The sequence below is a fragment of the Cinclus cinclus genome, chromosome 19 (genome assembly GCF_963662255.1).
Source record: "Cinclus cinclus chromosome 19, bCinCin1.1, whole genome shotgun sequence".
NCBI classification, from domain to species: domain Eukaryota; kingdom Metazoa; phylum Chordata; class Aves; order Passeriformes; family Cinclidae; genus Cinclus; species Cinclus cinclus.
This window is the reverse complement of record NC_085064.1, coordinates 10,487,922-10,504,515: the sequence shown is the minus strand read 5'-3', so window position 1 is coordinate 10,504,515 and position 16,594 is coordinate 10,487,922. Positions and strand designations below refer to the sequence as shown.

The following is a 16,594-nucleotide window of genomic DNA, read 5'->3' as shown; positions in this document are numbered from 1 at the left end:
TGTGCTTAGGTTAAATAAATCACTATAATTCCCATGTTAACTCTCATTGCCACATCTAAGCCAGGGAAAATAGCAGAGCCTGATCTGAAGCCAGGAGTTGAGAGCTTTAACCGAATGTTTCATCAGTGAGCGCCCTGAGGTGCTTGTGCAGTGACAGACACCAGCGGTGTCACCATGGCTCAGCAGGGACAGCCCCCAGTCTGCTCCTTCCTCAGCAGAAAAGATCCACATTTCAACGCTTCTGTCCACACCTTGGCGAAAAACAAATGCAGAAGAACTGTGAGGAGAACTTCTCAGCATTTCCACCCAATGTTTCCACTGGCTTTAGCTTTGCTAACAGCGTAATTGCACCTTCCCTTTGACACAAACCCATGAGAGACAAGGCAGGAGAACCAGCAGCAGGCTCCTACATAAACACCAGCACACCCCAAAATCAGTGGAAGTTTGAAAACAGAACTTCTGTCACTTCCAGCCAGCTCAGACTGCAAGAGGTAACAAGGTACTCGAGAGCATGTTTGGAAAAGGGGAGTCCCGAATTCACCACCCTTGTCAAACATCTCGGCATTAATTAGATTTCTCTTCCCCCATGAACTTGTGTTCTGAATAAAGCCCTTGCTTCTCTCTCAGGTTTGTAAGAGGAGGAAGAACACCTGTCCTCCCCGCCATGTGGCCATGCTCAGGGCTGGCCTGCATCACCAGGCTGGCACAGACAGTATCATCCCAAAATCCCACTGCCAGGAACCAAACACACTGCAAGGCAAAGGAAGAAGTTCCACCTGCTGAAAGCATCGAGTCCACAGGGCAGAATCTCCAGCAGAGGCCACCTGTCCACCCATGCCAGACCTGCTCTCTCTCCCCTCCTTCCAGCTCCCTGTTTCCAATCTGTGCTCCCAGGCCACAGGGAACTGGCTCTGTGCAGGTGTTTACTGAGCTGAGCCCTGATGACAAGTTCTTCTGTGTGTAAATGTAACTTAAATATGGGTTCATTTTCAAATCTTGGTCTCAGAACATGCTCATGAAAAACTCCCTGAAGACTGAATATAAAGTGATTTGGCAGCCCCAGACTGCACGGAAACACCCTGGAGGATTTCTGCTGCATTTAAATCTGACAACAGAGCCACGGAAGTGAGTAATTTTATTCTTTGACACCTGGACTCATAATAAAGAAACATTTATTGATGAAAATTGCTCAGAGGGCAGGGCAGCAGGGCTGTAGGAGGGCAGTCCCTGCCTTTTGCACCACAGACATCCATCACACTTACTTTGTAAAAGCGGGAAAGGATTTGAAATCAGGGGACTTGCGGTTTCTGCAAAAAAGAAAGAGATTTAAATATTGAGACTGGCAGAGACCTTGCTGCATTCTACACAGCTCTGCCTATCTGCTCCCTGCTCCTTATCCCTACCCTGCACTTCCAGAGATATCCAGGGCAGGATGGGAGCTCCATTTACCACAAAATCCAACATGTCCATTTTCTCTCCCTTGCTCAATTTCTCATGGCCAGGGTTCTGAATCCTTCCTGTCCAATTTAAAATGTCCAGAGATTTTAATACACACCCAATGCTACAGCAATGGAAAGAAAGGGCAAGAAAATCAAAGAAACCTAGCAAATAAAAGCCACGGGGCAAGAAACCCTTTACAAAGGTTTTCTTTGGTACTCCAGATGCAAATTCCCAGTTTCAACATGCAGCTTCTTTAAACTAAAACTGGGAGGCAACACCAGGGTGTTTCACTCTCCCTGGATGCCAAAGGAGAGAGTTCCTAAGCAGTGCAGTTACTTCAGGCTGAGAATGCACATTTCCTATGCAGCACACCTTGCATGTTGCCTTTCTGTAAGGTGTGACTGAAAACTGGGTGCTGGCTGCCCCTTGGGCAACCAGGAGTTCTCTGCATCCAGCCCCCAGTACCCTGGAGCAGAAGCAGTGATCCCAGCACTTCAGATCGTGTATGGTTTCCTATAGGTCCCAGGTGAGGTCCTTTAGGGTCAGACCTCTGCAGAGATGCAGAAATCATTCATTATTAAATATTCAGTCATGGACTCAACATTTCCAGAAGGGTCCCTGGTGCAAGGCTGTGAACTGGCACATCCATGAATGAGGCTCTCAGGGTTCTCTGACAGACTTGGCCTGGTTTCTTTGGAAGGAAAACCACCCTCATGAACTGCATGGGACAAGCACAGTGAGCCTTCCTGCTAAAGATCCCAAAGTGCTGAGGACCTGAGCTGCTGAACAGGGCTCCAGATGGCAGGGCCAGCCTGTAAGAGATGGAAATGAAGGCATGGATGATGCTTGGCAAAGACATGACTGGACAGTGCTGTGAAAAGAGGATGCATGGCAGACACCAGCTCATACAGAATGCCGCTGATCATTTCACACATTGTCATCAGCCAGCAGTGCTCCAGGTGTTCCTGAGGCTGCTAAGCTCTGTACCTGGGGCAAGATCTTCACTGAAACAAGTCCCTAAGCTGGCCCTGCTGAGCAGCTGAACAGGGCAGGCTCCTCCAGGCACCCTTCTCTCTGTGTGCTTGGTCCCCATTCTGGCCAGTGCTGTGCTCACTCAGGAAACACACGGTGCCCATAACACCGTCCGTCGCTCCAAGCATTCCAGGGCTCTTGCAGCAGCTCAGCTGCACGTGAGCTTTTGAGGGGCAAACCCCAACTTCACTGTTCCCCCAAAGGAGAATCTGATCTGGAGCAGGCACAGAACCCAGCAATGGCACAGAGCACTTAAAACAGCCCTAGGATTTCTCAGCACCTCCTCTGGCTGCTCTCCAGCCAGAAGTAATGACACAGTGCCCTTGTTACGCTGGGCTTGCTACTCACCTGGAAACCACTGTCAGTATGAAACAGCAGTTCAGGTACTCAATACAACACTGTTTTATGTGAAGGAAGACTCCTAGGATTTTTCTGGTCTTCAGATCTATAATTGGACAATTTTTTATCCATGCATTGTCAGGTCCCTGTTACAGAACAGTCACTTCTGCTAAAGCCACCTATACAGGCAACAATCATAGAAATGCCAGAATTTGACTGATTAATGATAAATCACCTTGCACTGGGGCTTTGTAATCTTCCCCTCCACAGATTCTTCAGGCAAAATGAGAGTACAGGTTTTTCTGTGCACTTTGTTCAGGGACTCTTCTGGTCATGCTCTGCCCAGCCCAGTATCTGTGCTCGCAGACTGCAATCCTCAGCCCTGGCTGCATGCCCCAGCTCTGCTGAGTGCTCCTTGCCTCAATGCCTTCATGTGGATTGCCTCAATTCTTCCCCGGTGTCTCAAGGCTCTGGAGCAATTGGCAGGATATCACCCACAGAGGTTGGAGGCTGAGTGCTTATTTTAACCCAGATATATTTCTTCCTGTCTGCCAGTTGACTGTTGAACAGCTTAAATTAACATGGCATTTATTAACAGAAATAAACAGTTCATTCCTAGAAACCTCAATTCCACACAAATGCCCAGTGGACATAGTGACTTATTTATGCAACCAAGCAAAGTGACACTTTCTTAACTGAACGTCTCCCTGTGTGACTCTCATTCTCCTGGTGGGAACTGCACTCAGCTGCTTACCCTCCTCCTGGGCACAGTACTCCAGGCTGCTTTGAAAATGCAGCTCTGTCTATTTGTGCAATTGTGTTGCCCCATCATCAGCACTCCCTGTGCTGTTTACAGAGTGGGAGCTCACAGAACCACTCCCCTTTTCCTCACTCCTCAAATTTGGTCATTGGCTCTCCCAACTCCACGGAGACTTGTAGCTGTCACAAACCAACCACAGATGAGAAAGAGAATTACCAAATGAATGTTAATGGAAATTGTACTTGTGCTGACAGAGCCTGAGAGGCAGCTGGGAGCACCTCAGAAGGCAGAGACATGGGGGGCTACCAGTGCTAATGCCAAACTGCAAAAAGTAATCAAGAATTATTATACCCCAAACACTAAAGCTGCACTCACCTACCAAAAATGCTATCCTAAAAGTGCTGTCTTTCTGGCAGAAATCCCCCCAGATGATCTGTGTGATGGCTGGACTACAGGGGATGAGCAGAAGGGGACCAGGGAAGAAAGCTTGTGATTTCTGAAAATCCATGTTTAAAATCTAGTCCTGTGTCCTTTAAATCCTGGCAATGGGGGATTCTCAGGCCCTTCCAAGAATTTTTACTCTAAATAAAATATAGGAAATAAAATTTTTTTGGTCTCAATCTCATCTCAGCTTGGCACGAACTGATTCAAAAAAAGAAAACATTTCCATTGACCCTCTCCCCAGTCTGGAATAAACAGTGCTGGAAAGCAAAGCTTCCCTGTGTAAATATGAATGAAAAGCACTGACATTTTAAAAACTGTAAATGCTAAAATTTGTTGCACTGGAAGTTCTGACAGTAATAGTTCCCTAAAGCAACAGATGAAATTGAGACATGTTTATACAGCTTAAATCAACCTTGAAAGTTCACAATATTTCCCAATTCCCTACATAATTTTAACTGTTCTCTTTCACACCTGTAACACTGAGCAAATTCAGACTTCAGCAAACACTGACAATTTCAATTAAATTTCCCCTTTGATGGCTGTATTTGGAGGTGTTGAAACTAAAGACCTTTTTTTTCCCCTTTTTTGCTTTTGTTTTACTTCTTGGATTCCCATAATTTCCTTAATCCCTCTTAGCCTTCATTTCAAAAAGGATCCATCCATAGTGCAGAAAACAATGGCTCAAGTTGTATTAGGCTGTAAACACTTGAGTTAGAGATTGTTCTAGTCCCTGAGGAAGGTCATTGTCCCTGTCTGGAGTCAGAGGAAGGGAAACCCCAGGGCGATCCCAAAGCCTGGGAGCCCTGTGGTGACAAGAGGGCACCAGAGCAGGGCCCAGATCCAGCCAAAGGCTCCTCTGCAACCACACATGGATAGAAAGGAAGGCAGTGACCTTCACTGTGGAACACAGCACTCAGCTCAGCCCCTTTCTGGGGATTTCCCTACCCATGTTCAGGCTGATCATCACTGCCTTTTACATTGCACAAGCTGGCCATGAAACATTGTTTGGCCTCTTGAGAATTTAGACCAGAAAACCCCAGCATGTGTCAAGAGCCAGTAGAATGACCCCTGCCAGGGAGGGCTCCCTTGAAAGCAGCTTTATGGCACCCAAAGGAGTAACAGCTTCTGCTGCTCACCCCAGTGAGCCAATTCCATGCTTCAGGATCAGGTCATGCCATTGCTTTCTGGGCCTCCCTTAGTTCAGCAGTGGATGAACAGAAGCTCTGTGTGACTTGGGACCTTTGCTGCCTGTGCTCCTGAGTCAGCAGAAGGGAGCAACTGGAACATTTTATCAGGATACTATTTTTAAAGCACTGTGGAACTTCCAGGTTTCATCAAAAAGAAAATTCAAGTGTATGTGTAGACTCTTTTCCATGAGTACAAAGGACACTCTCCAATCATAATGTGGATGACAGCTTGAGTTCTTCACCCACTCCCTGTGTCCATCCCACCCTGCTGGGAGACAAAGCTGGGACTTAAATCAGGCCCAAAGCAGTGTCTGCCACACAGTACAGAGCTGCTCTTTTATGGCTAGGTCACACAGATAAGGCTGCCAGGTACCTGCATTCACTGTGACAAGGACTGGGATTGTGCGCATAGGGAAGAGACATCCAAAATCCAACATTTTCCATTCTTATTCCCACTCAGGACTCCCTACAGCATTGCACCCCAGTGTATTTTAGGTGGTTTTAGCTGCTGACCTCCCTGCTCTGTTTGTCCTGCCCCTCACTCCAGACAGCAAGGGGTCTGTTCCACTGCAGTCAAGTTGGTGACACAGGGAAAAAGCAGAATGTCCCCAGCTGGGTGGCCTAAAAAACTCTTGCTGCTCTCTTTGGTATCTCTGTATCTGAGCCTGTGACACAAAACTCACACCCACAGAGAGCAAGAGCCATCAGGCATTTAACAAGACCAAGTCACACAGCTCTTGGCTGCTCAGCTGGGACCTACATTTACCTCCCAAACCTGGTGACTGTCCCTTAACAGCAGCAGTTTGGTGACAAGCAAACAGCAGATGGGAGTGGGAGGACAGAAGTGTCCGTCCTTCTGTCATTCTCCATCACATTACCACCACCTGCTTCCCTGCCTGGTAGAAATCTGCTGGTTGGAGCACAAGACAGGACAAGCCAAGGTTGCCAGAATCACCCAAGAGTTCCCATCCCACATGTGACACTAAGCCACATGGTGTTTGTCCCACCCACTGAGACACAGCTATTGAAAGAAGGAAAATGGAGCAAGGACATGTCAGCTCTTCCAAAAGACAGCCACAGAGAGTTCTGCCTGGACACCTGAGCACACAGAGCTCTCCAGGGCTTCTCTGACCACCAGTGACACTCATGGTGACTGGTGATGCTCACCCAGGCTGCTGCCAATGAGGCCATTGGGACTCCTGAGAACTGGAAAGAATAAAAGGAGAAATGGCTTGGTGCAAGGGCTGGAAAAGAGCACTGAATGGGACATGTAGGAAGCAGCACAAAAATGGAGCCAAAGGGGGAAAACAGGGCTGGAGAAGAAAAGAGGATGCAGGATAGATAAAGGAAGGAAAAAGGGAAGAAATCTGTACATCCCCATGCACCAGCCTGTCTGTGAGGAGCATGTCAGCTGCTTAATGCAGGAAGGAACTGCTCCCAGCCACAGCCAAACTCCCCTCAAACCAGTCCTGGGCAGCTCACTTGAGTTCCTCAGGTTTCCTGGCTCAATCAAAGCTTTAGGTGAGTACCTTGTAACTCCTCTGCAGCCTGCCAGGCCTCAACTGAGCCACTAAAACAAACTGACACTACATGTGGTACAGACAGAAACACTCCTTTCAGGGAGACAAGATGAGCAAATCATATGAAACTTGCTACTCAACTAAGAATTTTTTTTTGTTTTTTCGTTTGGTTTTTTTTTTGTTTGTTTGTTTTTGAGGTGAACTTTCCCTCATGTGCTTTAAATGTTGCAGTCCAGAAAGAAACAGATTGAAGATGAGTGTGATGTGGGCTGGTACAAGGAGATGGCAGGGAGAGTCTGGGAGATGTGTCACAGCAAGAGTGGGTCAGTATTTAATAGTGCAGAAAGAACTGAATTCTTGGACTGTTCAGTACAGCCACTCTTGGTGTTTCTTGTCAGTTCTTCCTGGACAGGTTCATGCTACAGGTTCTTCTCCCCTCCTGCAAAACTTGACAAGAGCAGCCAGCAGGTTTACAATGCAGATTTCTTGGCTTCAGGAATGAGCTGTCTGATAGGAAGGAAGATATTTCTGCCCTTCCTTTGTTGGCTGTACAGGGTTTGACAGGAATAAAATAGGTACAAACTCAGGCTGCTGCTTTCCAAGGGCTCCAGAGGAGTCAGGGCCCCAGGTGGTGTATTGGCATTTACAGATGTGCACTTAAAGGCTTTGAAACCCTTGAAAACACTGCCAGTACCCACCAGAAGACAAGACACGGACTGCAGAGAGGCCAGGGTGACGTCCAGGGCTGCAGCCAGGCTGGGAACTCTGGTAGTCAGTGACTACACTGCCTTGAGCCATGTCTGACAGCCAGGCTGGGCTCACTGACCACAGCCTGGGCAGCCCCAAGGACTCCTGAATGTCCAACAGGAACAGGACTAAGGGCCTGAAACATAGAGAAGCTCACCTGATGGGTTCTGCTTACACCTCTTTTCTTTAGATTTTTCTGTCCCCGAATGACCAGCTGCAATTGTGGTGAATGATGGATTAGTACAGGATTGTTCCCCAAAACACAACACACAGTATTTTAGCAACAACTTTTTTCCCCACTCCCCATCACCCACTCTGCTACCACACATGGGTTTTCCAACATCACAACTCTGCTTTTCAACATGGCTCCAGAAAGCCCCTTACTTGCTTTTGAGGCAGATACAACCCCCAACAGTGTAACCTGCTCCAGGGTGATATCCCACCCCTTACCTATCCATTCCAGCCCGAGGCATTGCCAACACCACATATTCTGCTTTCCTTGGATGGAGAATGGAGGGAGGCCAGGCTCTTCTGCTGGCATGTTATTTATCTCTGCTACATTTCATCTGGTCTGTCACTTTTGCTCAAATTAGGGAGCATGAAGAATGGCAATGGCCCACCGGAAGGCTGGGCAATACACAGGCAGGATAAAAACCATGCACAGAAAACTCTATAGGTGCTGGACCTGAACAAAATTTTCTAGGCCACTGGACTGAACACTGCAAGGAAACTGCACAAGTGGAGGGGATTTTTATTCTTTCTAGCACATGTATTTTGGTCTCACATACACACATCTGATTCACTGTGACCTCCATGCAGTGACTGCATAAACAGCTGGACATTGGTTACAGTGACATTTAAATAAACTGTCATACTCAGCATCACTGTAATCTGCAAACTGCTGTTCTATTCACAGTCCTCACATTTCTCTTGCTTGCAAATGTCTTTGCTCCACCAGGACTGCATTGATATACAGACACAGCACAAGTACTGCTTGATCTCCATCCATCCTTTCTCCATATCTTGGCTCCCCTCTGAAAAATCTATGCTCAGGTACCTGGTCCTTGGCAGCAGGATTCCCACATCACCTGTTTGACAGGGCTGGAGTGCCAGGAACCTGGGGAGGAGGTGGAATAAGGCACTACCCCAGGAGGGCTGGCTGCCTGTGAGCTTAAACAAGGTACCCCTAATACATCACTCACTGAGCATAGCTGGATCCTGCTTGGAGAGGAACATGGAAGCATCAGGAAGGGGTGACCACACTTACCACTGGAGTTCTGGGAATTGCTGTTTGTTTCTTCAAAGTTGTTTTGCACTTTGCCTTCCACTCTTCTGCTGAAAGCACTTTCTGCTGGGTGGAGAACAAAGCAGGAATGGTGACTGGTCAACACTGGATGCAGAACCAGGCAGACAGGAGGCAAGACATGCTCCTGTGCCACATAATCACAGACCCTGAATACAGCAGAAAGGTCAAATACCTCATTTTGGAGGCAAATGGGCCAGATTCAGTGAAGGGATAACAGGTGGGTATTTTTCTTGAATGCCTTCTGGCTGAAGTGGCCTGGATTGGCTCTTAGGGAGCCCATGAACACCAGTCCTGACTGAACCAGAAAAGTCATGGCTTCCTCCCCTGCAAAAAAACCCAACCCTTATCTTACTCTTCCTTAAGGCAACAAGCAGCCCTTAAAGCCTGTGAGCACAGGTGACCAGTCTGAGACTGAACTTGGGGCCTCAGCACTACGCTAGTGTTACCTACAGAAGCACTGGGCCAGCTTTCCTTGTGCTTCCCAGTCACCTGCATTCCCTTCCTAAACACCCTCCTGGAAATGGTGAAGCAGAGGCCTGAAGGGTTGTCTCAGGGCCTGCCCACCATGTCGGAAAAGCTATGGAAGATTGTCTGGCTCTGTGCTTCCCAACAGTGTCCTTGTTCCCAGAGCCCCCCTGGGCCAGGCACTTGGGTACTGCTGAATGCTGATAGGGATTTTTGGGTGCTGCTGCTGGCAGGGCACTGCTCTGCACACTCCAGCACAGCACAGGGCACTTCCCAGGGTCTGTGCTGGGAGGGCTCTTCCATGGACTCGGTGCTTCCTGCCCCTGGCAGTGGCCACAGAGTCCTGCAGCATCTCTGCACAGCACAGCTCAGAGCTCCCACCCTGCTCAACCTGCTGTCCCTCAGCACCAGCTCAACAGTGCAATGAGGTTCTGTCTCACTTCGCCAGGTATGCAATATCCAGGCAAATGGACTTACTGTAGCGGCTCACAGGATAAACTAGAGAAAAAAAAAAGAAAAAAAAAAATGAATTGGCCAAAGCAACGTATGTGGCCCATGCTGGACAGGCCCTTGCCCTGCACTCTCATTCTGGAGCCCACAGCCACCCGAGGGGTTCACGTTGACACGGCCTGGCTGGCTCTGCTGGGCTCTGCCTGCACACTGGTCAGGACTGGGGACACAAGTCTTTCATTCAGGAGTGATAGAGACTCCTGAAAACTGGTGCCAGATCATGGTTTTATTCCTGCAGACCACAGGAGTGATCACAACTGCTGTCAGAACTTGGTAGAGGCCCATGGTCCCTGCAGGCTCCCAAGGCTGCAGTGTGGCTCACACACATGGGCTTTGGGGCTACCAGAAACCTGACCTGCAGGTGGAGCCCAGCCCGTGGATTTTGGCCTAGCCAGTCCTCAGTGGACCCTTCCAAGTACTGAGCAGGCTTCTCAAACTCTCAATCAACTACGCTCCTGACTCCTAAAATTCAGGAGAACAAGCAAACTTGGTAAACAAATCAACTGAAACAGAAACACATCAAACAGGGCTGAACTGGAGACATTATCTATCTATCTATCTATCTATCTATCTATCTATCTATCTATCTATCTATCGATCTGTCTATCTATCTATCTATCTATCTATCTATCTATCTATCTATGCCACTTGACAGATAAATAACAGAAACAAGGGGCCTTAAATAATAGGGAAATCAGATGGTGACAAAAAGGTTTGGCTCGACCCACCCATCCCAAGACACCCAGGTTCAAATCCTGGCTTATGTCAAAAGTGGAAGTGAGTTGGAGGTCTCCAAAGACCTTTGTAAAAATTTTGCATGGTGGTTTTGCCTTCATCCCTTAGCTTCCCCTCAAAAAAATTCCCCCAAGTCTGGCAGTAAGAAAAATCTGGTTTAATGACCACTGCTTGGTCTTACTGTGCCCTTCCCACACTGAGAGGGCACCTCACTCTGTTCTCTCTCCTCGTATAGGAACCTTTTGAATGTGAAGTAAAATTATCCATATGGACCAAGCCCTTGGCAGCTGTGGATATGTATTATCCAACAAAATCCATCCCTGTTCAGTATCCATGGTCTCTCCCACCACAGCCACCTCTCATACTCAGCATCTGTCTATGCCAGACATTCTAGGGGTATTTAAACACCGATTGATCAGCCCTTCTTCTGCATCCAGACGGAATCTCTATCCATCAATCCCACAGACTTAAGGGAGTGCTTCCCAGTGGACTTCACATGGCACACTATGTTTCACACCCTATTTATTAACTGTTATTTTTCAGTAGTCTTTGCTTTCTTTTTTAATTTTTAGGCTTGACCTTGTTTGGAAGAAGGAAACTGAGACAATGGGAGGATCAATCCGAACTTGTGTTTTCTAACTCCTCAGTAATGATTCTGTAACACTGATTTTTCTGTTTATCTCTCAGATGTTCCTGTGGGGAATGGAGCATTGTGAAAACAGTTGTACTCCATTTCACTTCTAAAGGCACAGGACTAGCCCTGAAAACATCACCTTGGGGGAAACAAACACTGAATGCCAAACAGTGCTAAAAACCAAGCAAAAAGCCCCATTCCTGACAAGCCATTACACCAATCCTTGTCAGGAAGCTTTTCTCAGTTTGTGACACTGGGATTTGAAACAGGGTCTTTTCTACCTTGCGGTTTCCATGATGTTTAACAAAAACAACTTGTTACTGGGAAGAGATTATAAAGGATCTAATCCCCTCAACTGCTTCTGGGAGCAGCTTTTATGGCACAGTCATAGATGGAGCAGACTGAGGCCGGGAAGGGTCAAAAGCCTATCCAGGGCAGGACTGGACACCAAGCAGTTAAGAAAGATGAAAGGCAATTGGTACCTGTGATGGCCTTGCTTCCTGGGGATCCGGAATTTGGAGCGCGGAACATCTGGGATTGGGATGCGGGCGGGACCCCGGAGGGGCCACGGTGCAGGAGGCTGGAACAGCGGTTTATGGACGCCGGAGATTTTTTGCTGGACTGGCTTGTCTGTGTCTTCACTGCCACGAAGAGTGGAGATCGAGAGAACTCTGGATATGAACACTCAGAACTAGTGCCTGCACAGCCAGGGAGCTCCCAGAGCGGGGCCTGCTGAAGCTGCTGAGCCACTGAGCCCCTGGGACAAAGCTGGGCGCCCCCCTCACCCAAGGGGACATTGGTGAAGTTAGCTCCCTTGTGAGCTCCCTTCCACACCTCTACCTGCCACATGACCAACCCACTCCTCCTCCAGCAGGAATCACCCCACCCATCCAGGAGCACTGTGTGATTGCCAGGGCCTGGCTGGGGCACCTACAGCTCTGGCATCCATTTCTATGGACTGAATTTTGGGAGCAGGTTTCTAAACTACTCAGAGCTCTGAGTAGGGAGAAGTTTGCATCTTTGTTTCTTGAGCCTTGAATAAATCCTAGTGATCTCCAGCTACATTCCTTGTCTCTTTGAACAAATACAAAGGAAAGGGCAGTGCTGGGAATGCAATGGAGTGGAATTAAGAGGCAGGGTGAGTAAAGGCTTTTGGTCCTATCTCCAGACTGGTGACATGCGAAGAAATTCTAAACATATGGGACAAGCTCTATGAATGCATCTGTATTTTGGTCTCTGCAGTACACAGTGAGGATCACCAGGAATTTTCAATGCCAAAAGTCATCTAAAACACCTTCAGAGGACAGCCCTTCATCTGGGCCACATGGATTAAATAAACCATTACAAAAGTGAAGAAACTGTCAAGGAACCCCTTCATTCCTAAGGGGCCTCTTCTATGGAAATTTGCATATGGGTCCTGAAGCCCCAGTCCAACTCCAACCACCTGTCCTGAAAAATCACTAACAAAGAAGGTTCAACTAACCCACAGTCCCAGCACGCTACCAGTGATTTCTACAGTGATGCTGTGGGATGCCTAAAGGTGGAGAGACAACAGCAGCATCTGTATGTTCTACACAGTGTGAGTGAGAAATCCTCATCCATGCCGAGCAACAGCAGCACCACAGCCTGACTCTGAAACAGGGAAGGAGAGAAGCCCCCCAAGGCTGGGACAGGACACTCATTTCCAAAATCCCAGGAGACTTTACAGACCTTGACTGTGACTGGCTCTCACCTTCAGCAGCAGCACTGGGGACTGGGAGTGTGTACATTCACAAAGGGTTGCAATTCCAGGGGTTTTGATTCACTTGCTCTGACACAGCCCCAAGATGACATTTCCTCATGTCAGTGTAGTTCTGCAGATTATGCACTGGCTTTCCTTCTCACAGTTTAGGCAGGATACTTCTCTGGTTGGTCTCCAGCCAGAGAAATAGGCAGGACACTTGTTTTGCTCTCTATACTTCCTTTCAATCCCCACGGATAATCCTCTTCCAGCTGCTGCTAAACTGCCAGCAAAAATATAGTCAGATATGAAAATTTCCAGCTTGAGGATCATCTGTTTCCCATGAGGACCATTTCCCATGGGCTTTATTCCTCATCAACGCCATGAGAAACAGCCATCAGCAACTCTTCGGTGCCAGACACAGAGCATCACTGCAAATCCCCTGCAGCCCAGATACTGCTCTGGGACCTGAAGACAGAAGTCTCAATGCTGTGAAGACCTCCAAAATTTCTTCTTCTTCCTTCCAAATGAAACAAACAGTACGTCTTCAAACTGAGACCCCACAGAGAAGGCTGTTCTGTCTGACACTAGGCAGAGAGAGAGAGTTTTGTGCAGCAATGCAAGACAAAGGAATATCAGTTCTAGCAGAGTGGAGGAAGCTAACAGTTCACTGGGACAAAAATGTTCAGTCTGTAGTTCATCAGATGCCAAATTCCCTCTGAAGGCTGAGCAACAGAGGTGGAGAGCATCACACAGCTCTTCTGCTCTGCTCTGCTCTGCTCTGGAAAAGTCACCTTCACTGTGGAACTCATGCTCTCAGGCTGATGGAAAGGTCAAAATGTTTCCAGAAGTGAAAATCCTGAGTTGCTGAATGGCCACAAAAACCTCCTGCCTCAAAATCTGCATCAGGACTGGAGACAGCACTGTGGGCAGCCAACCTCATAACTGCTGCATAACTTGTGGAGCTTTTCAAACCCTCTCAGAAGGCAGCGGAGACCCATTCCAGTGGAAGCTGCGGTGTTGTGGAGGGTGATTCTCACTTCATGGTCTGCAGTCAGCCAGCTCAGGGCTTTGTGCTGCAGCCCTGCAGGATGGCCCAGGGTGTGCTGAAGGACACACTTGATGCAGGAGATGCTGAGAACAGCGGGGGCTCCAGCCTGGCAGCAGGAAAAGCTTGGTCACTGCTGTGCTTGGTCAGTGGATGCAGAGGAGCTCCTAGGATGACGCTGTGGCTGAAAAGGCTGAGGTGCTCCTTGGGGAGCAATCAGGAATTTCCAAGGGGATCAGGAAGGCAGGGCCAGTTCTCAGACCCCTCCTGACCCATTGCTGGTGCCTGCCCTGCTCGAGGGTGGAAAACAGACTGAAGAACACTCAGAGGAGGAGACACGAGGATAACCAAGGGCCAAGAGCAGTAGAGCTTACAATCGAAACACAAGTCACTCCTGTGATTTAACCAGGGCCTGGAGAGCAGGCTAGGCCAGGTCTAGAAAGGACAGAAACTTGGTAACTTAGTCCTCCTTCACCGAGCAGACAAGGTTAAAAATAATACTCAATGCTCAAAGCTACAGCTGGCTAATTTTAGTCTTAATTTAGTGGAGGCAATAATTCATCAAAATAATTACCTTATCATATTGCTGCATTTTCTGTCACTCAAAAGCAAGATTAGATGTCTCTCTAAAGCATATCTTTGTGCAATTCAGTCAAGGCAATCCTACAGAATGTGTTTCTCCAGGCAGTCCAGAGATCACACTGATCCCTCCTGGCTTTCCTGGTTTTGAGAAGACCTTAAAGTCATATGTCTGGCAAGCTGTGGCAGCAAGGAGAAAATCTGGCACATAAATCTACACACTACCATGATGCACCACCACAACAGGAACTAGATTGTCTCAGCAACACCACTTACTTGAGGTAAAAATTCTGGTTAACAATTTTTGCATAGTATTTATTTAGAAAGATGTTGAGATGGGTAGAGAACCATTTTGATGGTTCAGATGGAATTATACCATCACCTATGGGGGAAAAAAACAACTGTCTTCACTGAATGTGTTGGAAAAGGATTCCTTAACAATGGCCTGAAATTCCATACTCTGAGCAGGTACCTTGGCTGTGGCAAACAGGTCTTTCCACAGGAAAACCCCTCTGCTCATATCTATAAAACTTTTAATATGTGTCTTTATACACACAAGCAGGGGAGCCTGTTGCTAAAACACTGTGGGATCAGACTGGGAAAAGCACCTGAACTCACAGATTTCCCTCATTGAACTGGAAGAAGCAAAGATACACCATCCAACTGGAATCTGAAGCTGGTTTCTTCCTGGTTAGGGTCTGTGTGGAAACCAGCTTTACTACCAAAATGGCAGCTGCCTTAATGAAACACTGCATTTAAGTACTTCGTAGGAACAAACTGTATCCAGTGTGCGTCCAGTATGGAAAGGAATTGAGCAGTAAGCTTTGATGAACTTCCTTGAGCATCTCAGGTGTCAGGGTTGGTGTAGGTCTGTCTGTCCCCTGGAGAGCCAAGAATGATCCCAGGGATGGCAGGGCCCATCCTACAGACCCTGAGAGAAGTGAGCAAGGCCCAGAGGTGACAGGTCATCAGGAAGTTCATGGCAATGAGACCGGTGTGTGGGCAGGTTGGCAAGTCAATCCACAGATCAGCAGCAGGATCAGCTCTGGTGAGGTTAACCAGGACCAGTGATCCTCAGTGAGCTCCAGGGTGCCCACACAGGGCTGACATCAAGGTGGGAATGCAGTTGTAGGCTGGGGTACAAACCCATGGGACCCACAGCCAGGTACGGGCACGTCCACAGTGGAGCTGAGAGCAACATCCTACAGAGAAGCTCAGACAGGGTGTGTGGCTCAGAGTTGGGCTGAAGCACGAGTGTAGCTGTGGGCACAGCTGTTCAGGGCCTTTCAGAGCTCTGAGTACTCTCAGAGCCCTGACATTACTTTAGATTTCCATCCTGGAAGCAGAGCTATGGAGAGCTGTGCTGGTTTTACTGCTCTCTCCCCATCCTTCCATGACTCAGGAGTCTGAGGCTGTAGCTGCAGGTACCAGGCAGAGGTGAATGCACTCCCGAGCCTGACTCACCAAGCTCAATCCCACTCCTGGTGTATTTATAGCCAGTTCACATCCCAGGTGCCCTAGGTTTTCTCTGTGCTATAAACTCATCACAGAGTCACAGAATCCCAGATTGCTTTGGATTGCCAAGATCATCTTGTCAACTCCCCTGCCATGGGCAGGAACACCTTCCACTGTCCCAGGCTGCTCCAAGCCCCAATGTCCACAACCTGCCCTGGGACACTGCCAGGGATCCAGGGGCAGCCACAGCTTCTTTGACCACTCTGTGCCAGGGCCTGCCCACCCAATTCCTAACTGGATACTTGGAATTTCTTCCCAAAATCCCATCAAACCCCATCCTCTAACAGTATGAAGCCATTACCCTGTTCTGTCACTTCATACCCTGAGCAATTTCTCTCCAGCCTTCTGAGCAATCCCAGCAGTCCAGCCCTAGCTAGCGTGGTTCAGTCAGCTCCAACTTACAGAGCAGCCAGAGCCTGAAGGAGGACAGAAACATCTCTCAACCCTCCCCCATGGATCTCCATTCAGAAATGTTTCTAAAACTGGGTAAATGAATGTACCTACAATCCACTTTTATTTTTTGGAAACAGCCTCTGACAGCCTTCTTTGAAAGAGTGAATATGTTGACAGAAACAGCATAAGACTATTATTTTCAAAGAGTCATAGCCCAGTT

The 16,594-nt window shown here is 48.1% G+C and overlaps 1 protein-coding gene across 1 annotated transcript in view; it reads right to left on the bottom strand.

Moving 5' to 3' along the window:
- ZNF618 (zinc finger protein 618) overlaps positions 1-16,594 on the bottom strand; it is a 141,721-nt gene that overhangs the window by 13,001 nt on the left and 112,126 nt on the right. The window contains exons 12-15 of the mRNA XM_062505598.1: positions 11,602-11,790; positions 8,737-8,820; positions 7,627-7,683; positions 1,263-1,307 (exon numbers count right to left, since the gene is read on the bottom strand). Of these exons, the coding sequence (XP_062361582.1) occupies positions 1,263-1,307; positions 7,627-7,683; positions 8,737-8,820; positions 11,602-11,790 (375 nt within the window). The remainder of the gene's footprint in view (positions 1-1,262; positions 1,308-7,626; positions 7,684-8,736; positions 8,821-11,601; positions 11,791-16,594) is intronic.